At 38.3% G+C, this 21,093-nt stretch overlaps 1 protein-coding gene across 3 annotated transcripts in view; it reads left to right on the top strand.

The window, feature by feature from the left end:
- Positions 1–21,093, top strand: part of PDZ-GEF (PDZ domain-containing guanine nucleotide exchange factor) — a 109,795-nt gene that overhangs the window by 39,196 nt on the left and 49,506 nt on the right. For all 3 annotated transcript variants that reach the window (XM_070998393.1, XM_070998392.1, XM_070998394.1), the window contains exons 4-5: positions 658–4,393; positions 4,478–4,627. In XM_070998393.1, the coding sequence (XP_070854494.1) occupies positions 658–4,393; positions 4,478–4,627 (3,886 nt within the window). The remainder of the gene's footprint in view (positions 1–657; positions 4,394–4,477; positions 4,628–21,093) is intronic.

The following is a 21,093-nucleotide window of genomic DNA, read 5'->3' as shown; positions in this document are numbered from 1 at the left end:
AGTATATAAGTCGGATCGACGAAACGACTGTTCTATAGCTCCCGTAGGAGTGTTAAAAATAATATATATATAAAAAATGTAAAAAAATATGATAACTGTGGTGGTTTTTTAGTCTTGCGAATATCAATCTTTTATTAATTCATAGTTTCAAATAAAATGTATAAAAATTCGGACAACTTTATCATATAGCTGCCATAGAAACGATCGGATAATTAATGTCAAAATAATATGAAGAGCGATATTTTTCATTTTTGGTAAACATATACAGTATTAAAGTAAAATGGGATATTATCTTAAAGTTTCTGTAATTAGTATTTAGTTTTCTGAAAATCGGAAAGCCTTCAACATACAACGCTCCCACGGGAACGACATGCAAGGGTATAGAAACTTCGACATGCCGAAGTTAGCTTTCTTTCTTAGTTAATAACAACTAAAATTGCGTAAAACCCGAAAATTTGGTACTTTGACCAATTTTCTGGAAACTTTGACGTGATGAAAAGTTTCTAAGTTGGGTAACGTAGTCCAAAGGTAAAACCCTTTTAGATCTTATAGCGTTCAGTCTTGGGCTTTTTTGTTGTCGACCTGTATAATTAGGACCCATTATATGGCAATCTTCATTTTAATCGAATATCCCCATTATCTTTTACGTCGATGTAGAGTCTAACTGTTCGCGATGCAGTGCGTGATTGTCTGGAAAAGGACCCGGCGGAACGTAGCGAGGAGGACGTGGAAGTGCTGCTTGAGTTTACGCAGGGCTTGAAGGCGTTTACAAATATCACTTTGGCGGTACGACGAGCGCTCTGTTCCGTGATGGTATTCGCCGTGGTGGACAAGGCAGGAACCGTAGTCATGTCAGATGGTGAAGAACTAGACTCATGGTCGGTGCTAATTAACGGGGCGGTGGAAATCGAACATGCGAATGGCAGCCATGAAGAACTGCAGATGGGAGACTCCTTTGGCATCCTTCCCACGATGGACAAGCTGTACCACCGAGGTGTGATGAGAACCAAGTGCGACGACTGTCAGTTTGTGTGCATCACCCAAACGGATTACTACCGTATTCAGCATCAAGGTGAGGAGAATACACGGCGGCATGAAGACGAGCTTGGGCTCGTGGTTATGGTCACGGAGCTCCGAACCATCGGAGTCGGCTGTGACTCTGCTGGCGGTGGCGGATCGACAACAGGATCTTCGGCTTCGTTACATTTGAAACGCGGTCACGTGGTTATTCGTGGAACTCCGGATCGACTGCTACAGCAGCTGGTCGAAGAAAACTCAATGACCGATCCCACGTACGTGGAAGACTTTTTGCTCACACACCGCATTTTTATTCGTAAGCCGCTAGAGGTGACCAGCAAGTTATTGCACTGGTTTGACCTAGATGAGGTGGACGCGCACAAGACGCAAGAACTGCGAGATCGCGTAACTCGCGTGGTGCTTCTCTGGGTGAACAACCACTTTACCGACTTTGAGGCGGACTATGAGATGATGGAGTTTTTAGAAGTCTTTGAAACTCTTCTCGAGCGAAAGAAGTTGCTAAGTCAACTACGCCTTTTGCACATAGCATGCGCCGCGAAGGCCCGAATGCGCAACTGTACCCTTACTCGATCTTCACGTGACGAGCCGCTGAACTTCTGCATTGTAGGCGGCTATGAGCTTCGAGGCGTAGCCGTAGCTACCGGAAGCGCAACCGTGGGCATATACATTTCACACGTTGAATCGGGTTCTAAGGCCCAAGATGTTGGACTTAAGCGTGGAGATCAGATTCACGAAGTAAATGGACAGTCGCTGGACCATGTGACTAGCAAGCGAGCCCTCGATATCCTCACGGGTACAACCCACTTGAGTATCAGCGTGAAAAGCAATCTGCTTGGTTTTAAGGAGATAATGCAGGCTTTGGAGCATGGTGGATCCGCTGGATCTGGAAGTATTTCCGCAAGCAGCGGCAGCTTCAAGTCTTTGCGAAGCCCACGCCGTATCTGTGTCAATGATATTGCTAGGCTGCACGGTCGCTCTGAAAGCACCACCGACGAATTATCCAGCGCTAGCGCGTCAAGTCGGGCGCACATGGTACGCTTAAGTTCGGTGGATATGCTACTTGACCAGCCAGACTGCGCTCCACCGCAAACACCGCCTGTGAGTTGGAGCGGAAATATGGCCTCCAACTTCATGCAGCAGCTTCTGCAAACCGTTAGCAACAGCTCTTCTAAAAAGTCGTCGGGATCCTGTACCCCCTCAAATTCGGATCAGCAGGACACAAAGGGGGGTTTTATGACTTTGGCGCCCAAACGGCGTTTGCAGAAGGCCCTGGCAAAAATAAATATGCTGAATAAACAACATCACGAAAACAGCCTAAATGATTGCCCGGATACGCTGCAAAACAATCGCAAGTCAAAACTCTCTGCATCAACTAATGGCTGCACTATCAATGGGAGTGGCCGACTCTACCAGTCGCAATCAAATCCGGATTTAACTAGCCTCGATTATGAAGGAGGCAGTGAAGTTCTAGGGAGTGATCGCGGAAAGGGACAAGTAGTAAACTACCTGGGTGCCCACAATAATCGGCCGTCTGTATGCAGTACTTTAACCACAAACTCGACACACTCTCACCACCTTCCCGACTACCCGGAACACGTGCTAAAGGTTTATAAGGCAGACCAGACATGCAAGTACGTGCTCATCTACAAGGAGACAACGGCCCACGAGGTTGTAATGCTGACACTGCAGGAGTTTGGAATACACGATCCCAGTTCAAATTTTTCGCTATGCGAAGTCAGTGTAGGCGATGGAGGGATGGTAAAGCAGCGCCGGCTCCCCGATCAGCTGCAGAATTTGGCGGAAAGAATCAGCTTTTCGGCACGTTACTACCTCAAACTAAACGATAGTACCGAGCCGTTGGTTCCGGACGAACTGGCGTTAGAGCTAGTTCGCGAGTCTAGTGTGCACCTCCTGCAGCTGAACGCGTATGAACTAGCCATTCAACTGACTCTACAGGACTTCGCTAACTTTCGTCAGATCGAGTCCACTGAATATGTGGACGAATTGTTCGAGTTAAGGTCTCGCTACGGAGTGCCCATGCTTAGCAAATTTGCTGAACTGGTCAATCGTGAAATGTTTTGGGTGGTGAGTGAGATTTGCGCCGAGCACAACATTGTTCGCCGCATGAAGATAGTCAAGCAGTTCATCAAGATTGCGCGTCACTGCAAGGAGTGCCGAAATTTCAACTCTATGTTCGCAATTATTTCCGGCTTGGGACACGGCGCTGTGTCACGGCTGCGTCAAACGTGGGAAAAGTTGCCTTCCAAATACCAGAGGTTGTTTAACGACCTGCAAGACCTGATGGATCCTTCGCGTAACATGAGCAAGTATCGGCAACTAGTGTCAGCCGAATTGCTGGCTCAGCACCCCATCATCCCGTTCTATCCAATAGTCAAAAAGGATCTTACCTTTATCCACCTGGGAAATAATACAACAGTGGACGGTCTAATCAACTTCGAGAAACTGCGAATGCTGGCCAAGGAGGTACGTCTGCTTACCCACATGTGCAGTTCACCGTACGATCTGCTGTCCATCCTTGAGCTCAAAGGACAATCTCCATCTACCGCCCTATTCTCGTTGAATCAAATGAATGCCTCGCAGAGCAACGCTGCCGCCGGCACAGTTATCGCGTCCAATGCCGGTCAGGCAACTATAAAGCGGCGCAAGAAGTCTGCGGCGGCGCCCAACCCCAAGAAGATGTTTGAGGAAGCGCAAATGGTGCGTCGGGTAAAGGCATACCTCAACAGTCTCAAAATTCTCTGTGACGAGGACTTTTTGCACAAATGTTCTTTAGAATGCGAACCGGCGCACGGGTCCAATAACTCGGGCACCGTCTCGCAGGGCAACACCTCACACCGAAGCGGAGTTGGAGGCAGCATCAGCGCCGGTGGAGGTGGCGGGGGCGGGGGCAGCTTTAACCTCAATGCTGGCGATCAACTGAGCATTTACTCGCATACCAGCTCCAGTTCGGCACCAAATTCCTCACTTTCGTTACGTAAGAGGCATCCAAGTTCGCCTACTCTTTCAACAACAAGTTCGGCGAGTTCCACTAGCGACCATCAAAGGTTACAGACTAACAACAACGGTCCAAAGTTCGGCACAGCATCGCCGCAGGCAGTCAAGAAGATGCTATCCTTGTCAGAATCCTCAAAAATCCGCCCACACCAACCCTTTGTGCCGCGATACGGATCCGCTATTGGTGCAGCTATTCCGCCTCTACATCATATGCATCCAGCGCATGGTTTCAGCACACTGTCGGCTGGGGGAGTGATTTCGCCAGCGCCAAGTGTCATGCCAAGTTCGCACTGCACTTCGAGTCTTAGTCCCTGTTCCCATAGACGTCTAGCATCGGGAGGTAGGTGGATAAACAAATATTTTCAATAGATTTTATTCTTTAGACATTGTCTTATAATTTTTTTGTTATTTATCCCGGTCCCAGGCAACATATTACCCGCTCGCGCAGTCCATGAGCGATCGCACTCGGACACTCCGGTCCCGCCGCAGCCACTACCCTCGGTTGATCTATCCCTTGAGAGCAGTAGTGTAACTACATTTCGCGATTTACCGTTGCGCAAATCTAGAACTTCCGGTAAGTGTCCTGCATCAAAACAGTAGTTAAATAGCAACTAAATTTATGGTATTACCTGCTACTAAACCCGTATGCTAAGTATGCTTGTAGAGTACGTTAATTGTTTCTAAATACTTAGCCATTTTTAAACCGCCATTTTAGGCGAACGGATTTTTGGTTACTTAGTAAAAACACACACTAAGTGTAACTCTTTGTCTTTCGAGCCCCAAACTCCAAATAATTGTAGGATTGTTTTTCAACAGAGTTTTGGCCTAAGGAAGACATCGTAATAGACAGCTGCGGTAAAAATAAAAGTAGTGCCACCGCCCTATATCTACAGGGTGGCCCATCTAGCTGTGGCTTTTTAAACTACCTATTATTTCGACTTTTAAGTTTTCCCTGGAAAAAATTGGGAAATACTGAGAGTGAACTTCCAAAGTGGTGAATCTTCAACCGAAAGTGCAAAACAAATGTGCACAACATTAGGAAGATATGCGATTTATATGGATGCATAATTCTTTGTGGGGTCGTCAAGGATAAGTGTTACCAACTATCCAGAGACTAAAAGCACTGGTTTGAAGTCGCCGTTGAGGATCATATCGAAAATGCAAGCCCTCTCTAGGCCTGTCAATACTATAATTTTTAGCAACAGATGTCTATGACTATGCATTCTTTCTCCTCCATTAAAAAATTCAAGTTTTTGGAGTTTGGGTTTCCAAAAATAAAGAGTTTTAACTAACTAAATCAATAATTTCATTTTGATACGGTACAGGGAGGCAATATATTGTAATACTTTGATAAGTGATTTTTTAAACAAATCTTATTAGTTTTCAAAAAAATTATTCTTGTCGGACCGCTATTACTTAAATGTATATAAAGAATTAACTGCGTGATCAACAATGATTCTCTTGTAATCGATTTTCAAAGTTGGGGGTTGTGCTACGACTCGTATTAAAAAAAAAATTGGCACTTGAAATTAAAACGATTAGCCATTGTATAGTCTTATTAATTTGAGGAATACAGCGACAAAATATGCAACGTGCAACGAGACTTTAGGGAGCTTCCCAAATGTGGAAGCTCCTTTCCGTTTTGTACACATTTTCAAAGACAAGGACCTGTCCTTACAGAAGAAACACAGAACCCACCACGTAAATTCACAACATCTTCACTAGGTTTATCGAATTATACAATCTTAAGAAAAATTAGTTTATGTATGTTTAAATAGGAAACTACAAAATCATTTAATGAAGAAACAAAATATGACTGGCATAAACAAACTACAAAATCATTTAATGAAGAAACAAAATATGACTGGCATAAACATAATATAAATATATTTTTGATGTTTAAAGAGCTGTTTTATGACAGTATTGTTTAATTATCACAACTAAGGAAAAACTGGCTGTCGAAGTCGAATCAATAGTTCTTCTTACCGTCGTTAAACAAACACAACGGAGTGTGTTGTGAATTCTGCGTAACATTTCAGGTTCCGAAAGGAATTCACAACGGAGGCGACGGATATAGAAAAAAAAATATAAAAAATTTTTTTTTATTAAATTATACATTTAATGTAAAGTAAAGTCCAAGTTACAACTATAACAAAACACTTTCATACATCCCCTTAATTTGAAGTAATATACTTAGCCGAAAGCGGTTTATGCAAAAGTGGTAAGCAAAACGAGTTTCCCGTCGTCCAAAGTGTCCTAACTTACACAAAATAGACACTTTCATTAAAAACAAATAAGTTTTGTTTCTAATTGTCCAATTGGAAAATATACTTTTGATAATGTAAACAAAAAATATTTCGATTTAGCATCGCTTGTGACCGGTTGTGTTTATCTTGTGCTCTGTGATTTTTGTCAATTTCTCATTTATATCTGTGATACTGGTGCCTTGCTTTGTGACTTAGTCCAACTTAACCAGCCGTGCTTGTGTTTTAAATCGTGTGTTTATTTGCAGCATTTTATTTTTATTGTATCAATTTTAAGAAAACCAAACCCTGACAGGCTAAAAACTGTCAATTTTGTTATTGTAACTTCTGTACGCTGTGGTGCATTTATTTCAATAGCTTTTGTTGTTGTTTCCCATAACTTTCTGTAATCTCTCTCCCGTTGCTTGTCGTTTAAACTGTTGTCGTGTATATTTTGTATGTGTTTCGCAAGCCACGCTCAGTCGATACCCTGTAGTTCCACAATTGAGCTAAGTGCCCAATCATCACGAAGCCGACTGCGACGTCGGCAGAGAAGCCAGCGACGCCGGCAGAGCTGAGCGCAACGGCGGCAAAGCGACGCGCTCTCTGTCGGGTCCGCAAAGAGAACGCACAAAAAGTAATTTTGGGCTCTCCCTCTCTCGCCATGTCTCAGACGGAAAAGTGCGTGTGATGGGAAGGAGGCCCAGCAACTAAAATATATAGACTTTTGTGCACCCTTGCCTTTTGAATAATGCGACATTTGTTCGTAAATGATAAAACAACCATTTAAAATAATAGGTTTCTGTTTTAAAATATTTGTATTTCTTAAAAAAAATGTATAGGTTTATTAATATTATTTAATAATATGTGAAGTTTTAAGAATATATTTTTATAAACCGAATTGCATAGTCGGATATGTCTATAAATACCCTGCTTTTATGTGCAAGATGCATAGACCAAACTGGACATGCCAAAAAAACAGAACAACAACGGATTAGCGGAACCGTTGTTGTTGTTGCTTGTTGTTTTTCTGGAAGGCACGCGTCTTTTTTCGTCTTTTTCACTTGCGTTTACTTATGTGAAGGAGTTAGAATTGCACGCAATTACGTAGTTAAATAAAAAAAACCAGTGGTTTAAAAGTGATACCTATACGATTCCCAGGTAAGTCTGTCGCAGACCATTATTTATTTAATCAGTGAGAGTAAAAACAAGTTAATGTATATTAAAAAAATTGAAAATACAAGATTCCCAAAAAAACACGTGGCGGAAAAAAATAGCTGTGAAAAATTTTAATTTTTGACGTGAAAAACAACAAATGATGCATATAATAAACAAATGAATGAATCTGTGAAAAAATTTGAAAATCTTATTGAGTGCTAAGTTCCTTGGGACCAAAAATAAGAGATGTTTGTTTTTATACTTAACTTATGATTTTTGTATTAATAACATTAAAGCACAATTTTTATTTTTGTGTAAGTAAACAAACATGGCTATTTAAATAAAAATCTCAAACATCTCTAATTTTCCGTTCCTGTAAAAGTGGTATTTTTTCCGCATCTGCAAAATAAATAAATAATTTAATAAATAATAAAAAAAATACATAAATAATTTTTTACAACAAAATAAAATAAATCAAGTGACCGAAAACAAAAGTTTGCAAATTTCTTCTCGATATTTTTTTAATTTTCTTATATTTTTAGACAAGGCTGAAGGTAAATCTATAAAAAAATGGAAGGCTAAATCGTTCCATCTTAAGCATATTATCCGAGGAACTTGTTCTGTCCCACAACTTACTTATTAAGTAAGTTTTTATTGAGGCTGAAAGTAACTATTGTTTGTAAGTTTAATTTTTAAAAGACTTCTGGGATTTTTACATTGAATGCCAAAGATAACATTTCTTTTATTATAAATAAATCTTACAAATAACGATTACTTTCGGTCACTCGTTTTTATTCTCGTCTTGTTTTATTTTTAAAACTAATTTTTTTCTAATACTAGATGCAAAGTCGCTGCAGAAGGCAATGCGGTGCGTTAAAAACTTGAGTTGTACCAAAAAAAAGGCAACGCCGGCACCAGATGCTGAGGAGGAGGTGCCAGCGACCATAACACCGGAAACCCCCGAGCTCAAATTTTAAAATAAACAAATAAAAATAAAAATAAAAATTACAACTGAAATTTTTTTTGCTGCTAAGCGCTCAACGTGTGCTAAAAGTGCGCTTTTTCGCTGCTTGAATTAGCGCTCAACGTGTGCTGAATGTGTGCTTTTACCGCTGCTCAATCGAGCGCTCAACATGTGCTGAATATGTGCTTTTTCCGCTGCTCAATCGAGCGCTCAACATGTGCTGAACGTGTGCTTTTTCTGCTGCTCAAAAGGGTGCTCAAAAAAGCGCTCAATGCGTGCTATTTTTTTTTTTTAGCACTGATGAACCCTAGGACATGCCTATGTTAATTTAAGCACTTAGTTCCATACAAATTGTGCGCTCATTGAGCGCTCAGTGATGAGCTTTTTGCAGTGATTGAGTGCTCAATAAGCGCTGAATGGTACTGCAGGGTAGCCACTCTCTCGCGCTCTCGCAGGCTCTACGCGCTCTTATACTTTTTTGTTCTTGTGTGTCTACATTTTTATTGTTTGATCCCAATGTCAAAATAAGAGGTGTGTGTGTATGTGGGTGTGTTTTTATACCCGTTACTCGTAGAGTAAAAGGCTATACTAGATTCGTCGGAAAGTATGTAACAGGCAGAAGGAAGCGTTTCAGACCCCATAAAGTATATATATTCTTGACCGTCTGTCCGTCTGTCCGTATGAACGCAGAGATCTCGGAAACTGTAGGAGCTAGAATGTTGAGACTTTGCATGCAGATTCAAACGACTACAACACTAAAACCCGTCTAGCGCCCACATTTTTAAATATCTACCTACATGCCAAAAATTATTGAAATCGGACCACTTATTAAAAAGTTATAACCAAAGAATAATCAATATTTTGCAATCAATCGAGCATATCTCCAACCCTGTCGCACTCCCTTAGTAAAGGGTATCTAACAGTGGAGGCCATAAACTAAAGCAATTTCTCTAGTTTTTTCTTCAGCTGATAGAGATGTCAGATCGCCAAATACAGGTGTACGTCTTCTTTGCTTTGAGCACTTCATTAATCTCAATCGTTAAAATACAATACGAAAATATGAAATACGAATTCGTTTACTTCTTGCGAGTGTGTATTTGTGGGTTTTTTTTTTTAACGGAAAAAGTGGTTTGATTCCGATTAAAATCTATTTTTTATTTAATCATCATTTTCCAATCGGAAAAAATTGATTTTAATTTACAAACAAATTTATTTGGCTGCTAAGTGATTCAAAATGCTTAAATCAATTGAAAAGAAATGTATACGTAGCTAACGGGTTTTCCTCAGACATGTCCATAAATAATAATAATTTAAATCGTTTTAAAAAGAATGATAATAACGACTAGGCACAGGGACAATGGTGTAATATTGCAAAGGAGGTGAAATGGAGTAAACGAAATGGGGTATAGGGATTACGGCGAAGAGAAAGAAAGAGGCAAATATATATTATTGGTTAATTTAGTGTTAAATCCGCGGAATTAAAAATTGTACATTTTTTTAAATTATTTAAATTTATTATAATAATTTTAAGATGGCAAAATGGTGTTAAAATCCTTCCTACCACTTTTAAGAACAGTTTCTTAAAAAGGGACAAGGTGTTCCTATGGCAGATACATGATATAGTAGTCCGATTTGTATACCCGTTACTCGTAGAGTAAAATATTTGTCGGAAAGTGTGTAACAGGTAAAAGACAGCGTTTCCGACCCTATAACTTATATAAGTTAAAAGATGGTTTACATTTTTGTTAAAAAACTTTTTTATTGAGTTGGATTAAAACTAACTTTACTTAGGTTTACCAATTGCTATTTATAACAGCGCGTTGCTCCATCGCTGCCTCTGTCCCTGCCGATGTTGTCGATTCTATATAAATGAGGTCATTACCATTTGTGGCTATTTTCACCCGTTACTCAGCTAAAGGGACCAAAGGGAGATGGAGATATGGAAGCAGGAAAGCGAGATTATAATGCGCCACCTAACCGCGATCTCAATTTATGGGTATGTGGGCGGCAGTCAGATTTAAGCGTTATGGGCGTTAAACATTTTTTACTAGCATTACTAGCGGTTTATGGGCGTTAGAGTGGGTGTGGCATATTGGCGTGACAAACTGGCGTTGCGTACAAGGGTACGGAATCTAAATCTGAAATCCCAGCTCTCTTTCTATGATAGTTTCCGAGATGTCATCTTTCATATTTGCGATTTATTAAGTTTGTGGTCGTTAAATTGGGCGTGGAAATTGGATGGCGTGCTACCCCACTGACGATGATGGGCATACCGTTTCCAGGGCTACCCCTGTCTTTAGGAGCCAACTTCTGGCGTCTCCTTTATACACGCGCACCACTACATTCTCCAGCCTGTAGAACGCGCGGCCCTCAGTTGCCTTCAGCATGTTGCTGTATTCAAATTTTTGAGACTGGACGTAGTAAAAAAACTAAAATGTTGGGTTCAAACGACTTCCGTTTTTTATATTGAAAAATTCCATTCTACGCGACCCAGCTACATTTAGTTAGTTTATGCTATTATTATGAACGAATCCTAATTAACCATGGTAGACAATGTAAGACACCAAGGTCGTCCACATGCGTTACCCTATCTAACAAAAGACCACTTGGTGTACTGACACGAAAAAAGGTGATTACATTGCACTTAGAGCCAATTAAATTTAATTGATTGATATTGCACCATGTTTGAAATGCATGTGCGGATGGTTAAACCTCCAGCCTCACACTTACTTTATATATACTCGTATATCTGTTTCTTTATATTTATGGGACTACCCATGAATCTCAGCCATTGAAGGCGAACTTTTTTGTTAAGTTTCCACCAGAGCTCGCAAATAACTGTCGACCGTTTCTCGACTCTTTACTAAAAGACTCAGAGAGCAACCGATCTATGGGTTCTTGAATGAGCTCGCTTGCGATCAGAGCGAAACCGTTTTTTTTTTCTGTTCTGTTTTGTTCTGGTTGTCCCAATTCCGTTTTGTCGTGTTCACCCTGCAGTACCATTCAGCGCTTATTGAGTACTCAATCACTGAGCGCTCAATGAGCGCACAATTTCTATGAAAATGAGAGCTTAAATTAACATAGGCTTGTCCTAGGGTTCATCAGTGCTCAAAAACTAGAGCACGTTGAACGCTCGTTTAAGCAGCAGAAAAAGCACACGTCCAGCACACGTTGAGCGCTCGTTTAAGCAGCAAAAAAGCACATGTTAGGCACCTTTTCATCGCGTATCAGCAAATATATTTACAGTTTTATTTAATTTCTATATATATTTTTTTTATTTATTTAGATCTTTATTTTAAAATGTTGGGTCGGGGGTTCCCGGTCCTAACGGAGTCGTTGGCACCTCCTCGCCAGCATTTGGGGCCGGCGTTGCCTTTTTTTTGGTGCAGCTCAAATTCTTCACGCACCGCATTGCCTTCTGCAGCGCCTTTTTGGGAGGCTCCGAGGGCTCCACCAGAGCGATTGCATCTAGTATTAGAAGAAAAATTAGTTTTGAAAATAGAACGAGACGAGAATAAAAACGAGTGACCGAAAGTAATCGTTATTTGTAAGTTTTATTTATAATAAAGAAAATGTTATCTTTGGCATTAAAAGAAAATCACAGAAGTCTTTTAAAAATTAAACTTACAAATAAACTTAAGCCTAAGTTTTAGAAAACAAGAGAAGAAATTCTGAAATTTTTGTTTTCGGTCACTCGATTTCATATATTTTTTTGTAAAAAATTATAAAGAAAAACATACCACACATTATTTATATATCTTTGTATTACTTATTAGTTTTTTTTATTTCGCATTTGCGGGAAAACTAACACTTTTCCAGGGACTAAAAGTTGAGACTTTTATTTAAGTAGCCATGTTTGCTAACGTACATAAAAGTATAAGCTGTGGTTTAATGTTATTAATATTCATTTTTAACGAATTTTAACCACAAACATAATTTTTAAAAACAAACTTTTCTTATTTTTGATCTCTAGGAACTATGCATTCAATAAGATTTTACAATTCTTTCACAGATTCATTTATTTGTTTATTTACATATATGCATCATTTCTTGTTTTTTTCACGTCAAAAATTTATATTTTTCACAGCTACTTTTTGGGAGTCTTTTATTTTCCTTTGTTTTAATATACAGTTTGTCAAATAATTCTTTGCAAAAGGGAAAATGTCATTAAAATTCATTTTAAAGTTGTATTTTTATTAACAAGAATAGGATTTATTTAATTTTTTCTTTTATATTATGGTTAAGGTGCTTAATATCTACAACTATGAATAAAAAACAGAACATATTTCAGCATGAAACTTAGGAAAAAACAACAAAAACAAAAATTCAGAACATAATCAGTTGTCAATTAATTCTTTGCAAAATGTAAGCATTGGTTAAATTCGAAACGAAATCATATAAAATATAACCGTTATTTTTCTAATATTTAGTGTGGTGTCCTTTGGCATCCAAGACAGCATTCAGGCGACGAGGCATAGATTGAATAAGTTGATTTAAGTCATAATACTCAGGTATTTTCTTCCATTCCTCATGGATCGCTTTGATCAAAGCATTTTTATTGGTCGGACCGCGTTTAGCCACCTTCTTCTTTAATAAAGCCCACAAGTTTTCGATTGGGTTCAAGTCAGGACTCTGGGCAGGAGTGTCAATTACTTTGCTGCAGTTATACAGCAGCCAGTTCCTACAAATCCACGATTTGTGCTTGGGGTCGTTGTCTTGATAAAGCTTGTACTGAAGCTTATTTGGGTTTTGAGGGTTAATGAAGCCAAAATCAACGACGCTTTTGGTCAATTCTTTTTTCAAAATATCCAAATAAAATTCTTTGGTCATAATGTCGTTAAAAATTAGGAGTTCTCCGACGCCCTTGGATGAAATACATCCCCAAACCATTGCGGATAGCTTTCCAAACTTCACTGTTGGTATGATATTCTTCTGTTTTAAGGCTGTGTTGGGCTTTCTCCAAACCTTGCTGGGTCCATCATGATAGTACAACATTATTTTGGTCTCATCACAAAAAATCACGTCATTCCAGTACTCCGCCGGCCTGTTAGCATTGGCAATAGAAAATTTTAGCCGCCTATCGATGTTAATAGCAGAAAGCAAAGGTTTCTTTCTGGCTACGTGGGAAGAGTATTTGTGTGTGTTGAGAACTTTTCTGATGGTCTCGTGGCTCACTATTTTGTTGCAATCATTTTTTAAGTCCAGAGCCAACTGCCTAAGTGTAGTTTGCGGATTATTATTAATATTTTTCAAAATTTTTGAATGGTCTCGTCTGGTAAGCTTTGGTGGCCTGCCTGGAGAATTGTTTAAATGCAGACGGTTTTGTTTTTCCGCTCGATTAATTATGTTGTAAATTGTCCTTAGTTTAATATCAAACATAGTTGATAATTCCTTTGCCGTTTTATTATTGTAATAGTTGTAATAAACTAATTGAATAAGGTTTTCATCAACTCTTTTGCCAGGCATTGTTTAAACAGCGGATTAGGATCACTTGTGCACTTGTTAATAGTTAATTCGAAATGATCATGGGAGATAAGAACATAACAAAAACGAACGTGTTCATTTTTCTCGAAATTTAGTTACCGTTACTTTGTTTTGTGTCTTTCTTTAGCTACTGTTTACATTTTGCAAAGAATTAATTGACAACTGATTATGTTCTGAATTTTTGTTTTTGTTGTTTTTTCCTAAGTTTCATGCTGAAATATGTTCTGTTTTTTATTCATAGTTGTAGATATTAAGCACCTTAACCATAATATAAAAGAAAAAATTAAATAAGTCCTATTCTTGTTAATAAAAATACAACTTTAAAATGAATTTTAATGACATTTTTCCTTTTGCAAAGAATTATTTGACAAACTGTACATACATTAACTTGTTTTTATTCTCACTTTTTATCATAGCTTCCATGAATTTCTTAAAGGCAATAAAATTATACCATGGAATTTAAAATCTAGACATAGTCGAAATGTAAAAATTTAAATTGTAATATAACAAACGTAGCTTAAGGCCACAGTAGCTATAGCTACAATGAAAAGCATAGGCTATAGGTAATTTCTCAATTGCCTTTTAGCCTGAGAATAAATAAATAAATAAAATACTCTCACTTTTTAAATAAATATTGGTCTGCGACAGACTTTCCTGCGAATCGTATTGGTACCACTTTTAAACCACTGGTTTATTTTATTTAACTACGTTCATTGCGGGTAATTCTAACTCCTTCACATAAGTAAACGCAAGTGAAAAAGACGAAAAAAGGCGCGAGTTACGTATAACCCCACTTCACTTCCCACATATGTCCAAAACCCAATTTCTTCTTTACCACCTCTTAATAATAAAGTACAAGAATTGCTTAACTCATTAAATGCTAAATAAACAATATATTAAAGTAATACAGCAAACAGGAAATGCACAGGTTAACGATCTGGCACATGCCAACCAAAATAAGTTCTAAGAAAATATTAAATCCAAATAAGCAATATAACACAGTAAACAGGAAATGCATAGTTCATCGATCGTTATTAAATTCAGGCTAACTAGAGGCCAACGATCTTACACATGTCGACCAGAATAATTCGTAAGAAAACCTAATAAGCACTCCTGTAAACCTAAATTAAGTTTTCTTTAAAACATTATCAATAAAGAATATTCAGTTGATTTTTACCCACCAAACCCGCTTGACGTGTTTTACTTACAAATAATTTATTTTTTTTAAACTTCGCAACTCCTTAAACAAAATTCGCGTGCCTTCCAGAAAAACAACAAGCAACAACAACAACGGTTCCGCTAATCCGTTGCTGCTCTGTTTTTTTGGCATGTCCCGTTTGGTCTATGCACCTTGCTCATAAAAGCAGGGTATTTATTATGTCTATAAAACCGACTATGCAAATCGTAAATACAAATATATATTTTTAAAACTTCACATATTAATAAATAATATTAATAAACATATACATTTTTTTTAAGAAATACAAATATTTTAAAACCCAAACCTATTATTTTAATTGGTTGTATTTACATTTACGAAAGAATGTCGCATTATTTTAAGGGCAAGGGTGCACAAAAGTCTAGCTATTTTAATTGCTGGGCCTCCTTGCCTTCCCAGTCGTAAATGACAGCATTCCAGCATGCGTTCTTTCATTATGAAATGGCATCAAAAAGGTGTTCCGGAAGTGATGAGTCTGTCCATTCTTTTTACACGGGTGCGGGACAAAAAATAATGCACCCGTTGCATGCTTCTGGAAGCATATATCTGGAATGCACCTGGAAGTAACAAACTAAACACATTCTGGGTGTACTCTTTTTTAATGCACCTGGAAGCAACATACTAAACACCTTCTGGGTGTATTCTTTTTTAATGCACCTGGAAGCAACATAGTAAACACATTCTGGGTGTATTCTTTTTTAATGCACCTGTAACATGGACCCAGGAATGCACCTAATTTTCCCCAGGAATACATAAAACTGGATTTCAATTTCATATTTATTTTCATTTCAATATTCAAGAACGCAACTAATTTTTAATCGGAGTAACTCCCCTTCTGTACGGTGCTTTGGTGCTTCCTTCTTGTTTATGTACTTTTGTCATTTACGCAGTTCAGTCCTTGGTGTGCCCATTCATTTTTTGCGATTCTGAAAAATATAAAGCAAATTGAATATTATATATTTTGAAATATGTGTATATCCATTACAAATATACAATATGTTTATTTTGTATGTACAATTTACACACAAATAGTTATTATTTTATTTGTTTAATATGTTTTTAGTTTGAATGTTCAGTGTACATGTACTGTGTTATTTTATTGTGTTCATATTGAACTAAATTATCTACACTTTACTTACCTGTGAAAATATTGATGTAAAATTGGTGGCAGAAAGCAACAAACTTTTTCAAAACACGTGGCACGAACTTCACTTTTCAGAACTAAAAATGCAACTGACGAGAAATGCAAGAGACAAGAAAAACCGCTCGCTTCCTTGCATGTTCCCTTTTGTCTTTATTATTTGTTTGTCAAGAGAACAGTTCCGAAAAAGGACGATTGTAAAAAAATGGGCATCGGCAACCTTTGGGTTTGAGTTTGGTTTTTTTACATTCCCACTAAAATGCACGTGGACGCACTATATTGAAATACACCCAGATGGCACCCAAAAGACTGCCCCCAGCACGCACATTTTGCTGGGTAAATTTGCATGCGTGCTGTTTTGCGTAAAAAAGATACGACCCAGAACTTTTTCTTTCGGAATATGCTTCTGGATGCATTATTCTGAAAAACTTCTAGAAGGCACCGCAATAGAATGCACCCAGCACGCACATTTGCCTTGGAAAATTTGCATGCGTGCTGTTTTGCGTAAAAAAGGTACGCCCCAGAACTATGTTTTTTTAAAACACGTTCCGCAACTTACGACTGGGTTCACCCGCATTTTTCCAGCTGAGACATAACGAGAGAGGGAGAGCCCAAAAGTACTTCTTGTGCGTTCTCTTTGCGGACCCCGACTGAGAGAGCGTCTCTTTGCCGCTGCTCGTGATGATTGGAGGCTTATTCTTAATTGTGGAACTGCAGGGCAGTGAAGCAAAAGGTCTTTTGCGTATGTATTGGTTTACATTCACACGCATAGGCAAGCAAATCGTTAAGCGTCTGCTTTGCAGACGAAATATATTAATTGCGATCGTAAATTGAAATATTTGAAAATAAATTTAAATTGTTTTATTAAAGAAATTATATTATTTCTTTTTTACAACAACGGAAGTAAATGTCAAGACCGTTTGCTTTGAAATTTTCGGTCAATCGGTCTTTTGCTGACCCTTATTATGCGAGCGTTTCTCGTTCCGCTCTTTACGGAATGCTCGTTGAAAGAGCGACATACAAAGAGCTCAACGAAAAGTGCTCATCAGAAAACATAAATGAAGGCAGCAAGAGGCTCTTGCTCAGAGCGAGAGCGAGAGAGTATGACCTTTTCGGTCAACAGTTATTTGCGAGCTAAGGTTTCCACTATTAAATACATTAAGCTAAAATCTAAGCCAACATAGTTTTAAATGTTCACGCGCACCAGAGATACCAACATTGCTTTTAAATAACTGTGCAAGGGGACTATGGGGTAGCATTGCAAAGGAGCAAAGCAAAAAGGTAATAGGGGGAAGGGTGATAACGGTTTAGTTTATTGAGTGTTAAGTCCGAGGAATTAAAAAATGTACCTTTTAATAATTTATTTTACCATTTTAAAATGTTGTTAAAATCTGTCCTACCACTTTTAGGAACAGTATCTTAACCGCAAAGTCGGGGCGAGAAAGCTAGTTTGTAATAATTGCTTTTAGAACAAATTTTCTTGGTGATTGATTTTAATAAAGCGTTCAATTCTGTAAACCACGTGATACTATTCCAGAAATTAGAACTACAAGAGTATTTAAATTTTTTTTCAGAACACTCTTTAATACGTAATCTGAGTTACTTTAGATCAGTGGTCGGCAGCGGCCTATCTAGTGAGCATAGGGAAGTGTTCTGCCCATCCTCTGCTCGCTCACGTATAACGTACATGTTCGTGTGACTTCGGCATGGGTCTTCGGGTCATTTTTGTCTCAACTTCGGCGCGCTTTTTTGTTGCTGCGGCAGAGGATCTCAGTGCAAAGCAGAGAAACGTCTCGCTTCAGCACGCCGCGCGCAAACTTCGTGTTTGTTACACTCACACTAATGCAAGGCAAACTTGTGATGGTATGTGTGTGCCGACCACTGCTTTAGATGTACCACAAGGAAGTTACTTTGGTCCGATCCCTTTTACATTATGTACGCAAATGACTTTAAGTTATTCCTGTGATATAAAGAGCTCGCAGAGCTTAGCTTTACAATATGATCTAATGAATGTAAGGACCTTTCCTAGGCCAGGGACCGGCCAGCGCAACTCGATTACCCAAAGGATATAAAGCCGTCCGTTTCCGTATAATGGCGTGTACCATGTCCGCGTGGGAGGCCGGAAGGGATCCTTTCCAGCGCTGCTTAAAAGCGCAACACGGCAACGTAGCTGACACAAGCACCGCTCAGAAACCCACATAGACCCGAAAGAGGGTGGCCGAAATGGATCCTTTCTAGCGCGTCTCGTGGACAGTCAGGCCGCCGCGTTGCGCAGAGAAAGCTGCTCGCAAGCGCAACACGGTAACCCGGCTGACACGAGACACCGCACAAGGCTCCATATTCCCTCTTACTTAGACCCGTGGATGTTTCTCTTCCTTCTCATTCAGCTATTCTTACCCTCGCACTCAGACTAGTTACTGGATTTTACTAATTTACTTCGGGGAGCCTTTATTTGACGCTCCATGAGTGTAGGTCTCTCCACCTCCAGCGCCGAAAAAGAGAAATACCTCGAGGTGGCCGTTCATGCTGACCAATACTAGGAGTTTCAGCTGCGCGCAAGGCAAAGCAATTATTACAAACTAGTTTTCTCGCCGCGACTTTGCGGTTAAGATACTGATCCTAAAAGTGGTAGGACAGATTTTAACAACATTTTAAAATGGTAAAATAAATTATTAAAAGGTACATTTTTTAATTCCTCGGACTTAACACTCAATAAACTAAACCGTTATCACCCTTCCCCTTATCACCTTTTTGCTTTGCTCCTTTGCAATGTTACCCCATAGTCCCCTTGCCCAGGTCTCCTGTGATCATTTTTTGTTGTTTAGCTTTAAGCAACTCGTCGTTATTAAAACGACTTAAATTATTATTATTTATGGACATGTCTGTGAAAAACCCGTAAGTTACGTATACATTTCTGTTCAATTGATTTAAGCATTTTGAATGCACTTTGGAGCCAAATAAATTTGTTTGTGAATTAAAATCAATTTTTCCGATTAAATGGAAATTTATGGTTAAATAAAATTTAGATTTTAATTAAAAACAAACAACGTTTTCCGTTTAAAAAAAAATACCCACAAATACACGCTCGCATATTAGGTGTCAACGCCAATCGTAAGAAGTAAACAAATCCGACCTGTTCCTAATAGGATTTTTCTTTACTAACCGGCAATTGAAATTAGTTTTTGTAATTTTTTTTTAACGACTTCGGTTTATGAAATTCTGAAAGCAATCAAACCACCCGTTTTAAATATAATATATAATATTATTATTACCCGTTTGGCATCTCTATCAGCTGAGAATAAATAAATGCATGAATTTGATTTTACGCATTCAAGATATCACGCAATTTTTTTTAACATGCCGCTTCTCCACTTAGCGGCAATCCAGTTCAGTCGTATTTTATTTTACGAATGCCATTTATGAAGTTATCAAAGCAAAGAAGTCAGTACATCTGTTTTTGGTCATCTGGCCTCTCTATCAGCTGAGAAAAAATAAATAAATGAATTCGGCTGTGTCGCATAAAAACGTTCAATGTTAAGTAATTTTTTTTTTATTAATTTCTTAAACAAATATACTAACCTTCTTTACATATGAAAACAAACTTTCACACACACCATATAAGCAAAATATGATGTATGTATGTATGTATGTTTCTTTGCTTACATTGCAAAAAGTACAAACTCGGTTTCGCAAAAATGCTACTTATCAAAAAAAATTCTTTTCGCTGAACAAAGGTTTTTTTGTAATCAATTTTGATATTTTAAAGCCAAAGAACGATTGTTTTAACATGGAAAAAGTACATTTTTCGTTCAAACTTCTGCTATTTTCGCTGTAATCGACATTCTTCAGCGACGAGACACAAATAAACTAACGAAATGTTTTTAAATTTTCGATTTCAGATTAACCGTTCTGGAAATATTTTTTTTTATAAAATATTCCCAGAAATCGACATTTTTTTTCGTTATACAAGTGTACTAACAAAACCCCTTAAGGTTTTTACATAGATTCCTACTGCAACATTAAAAAAACTAAGTCCGCCACATGCACGTTATAGTTACGTTTCGTTTCAAATTGTAACTATTCTGCAAATGTGCCCCTTTTGTGGAATTGCTTCCTGTCGGTGAAATCCCACAATAAAGGACATAAGCTTGGATTTGGCGTCCTATTTGACCTGCACTAACCTCCTGCATCCGATTTTCGGGTTTTCCTTCCATTTTTAATTTTTAGTTTCCACATCGCCTTTGCACGAACACCGCCATTAAATTTCTTATTCATTGGGCCGCGGCTAACGCCGTTCATCGAAAATTCACTCGCGAAATCTGGTATTTTTTCTGGTATTTTTTTAGCTTAAACAGACCCGACGAAAAGCGTTAGCCGCATATTTGCCTCTTGCTCACTCCTATGGTTAGTTCGCGGTTTTCGTCGATCTGAGTACTAGGCTTAAAGCACAAACCCAGTAATGAATCATTGACATGGCGGAAAAAGTCAAATAAACAAAAACAATTAAGAACAAAATAAAATAGGAAGAAACCAAAAATAAAAACATTTTTACCTTTACCTAGGTACTGGGAATATTTTATACCTTTACCTTACCTAGATAAAAACGGAAGTACCTTCACCAACACTGGCATACGTATAACTAGTATTCGTAGTAGTATAGTTATAAGCAGCATTTTTAATGAAGTGCAACTACATTTAATGGCAAGTCTTAATGCTGAAATATTTTTTATGATTATAAAATTCTTTATTGTTATACTCAGAAATCGGGGTTCATATATATTCTGTATCCTCATTTTCGTCGACAAACATTTATACATCGATAATTGCACTA

The sequence above is a fragment of the Drosophila suzukii genome (genome assembly GCF_043229965.1).
Source record: "Drosophila suzukii chromosome 2 unlocalized genomic scaffold, CBGP_Dsuzu_IsoJpt1.0 scf_2c, whole genome shotgun sequence".
NCBI lineage: Eukaryota > Metazoa > Arthropoda > Insecta > Diptera > Drosophilidae > Drosophila > Drosophila suzukii.
Note: the sequence above shows the minus strand (reverse complement) of the source record. Positions and strands in the feature narration are given on the sequence as shown.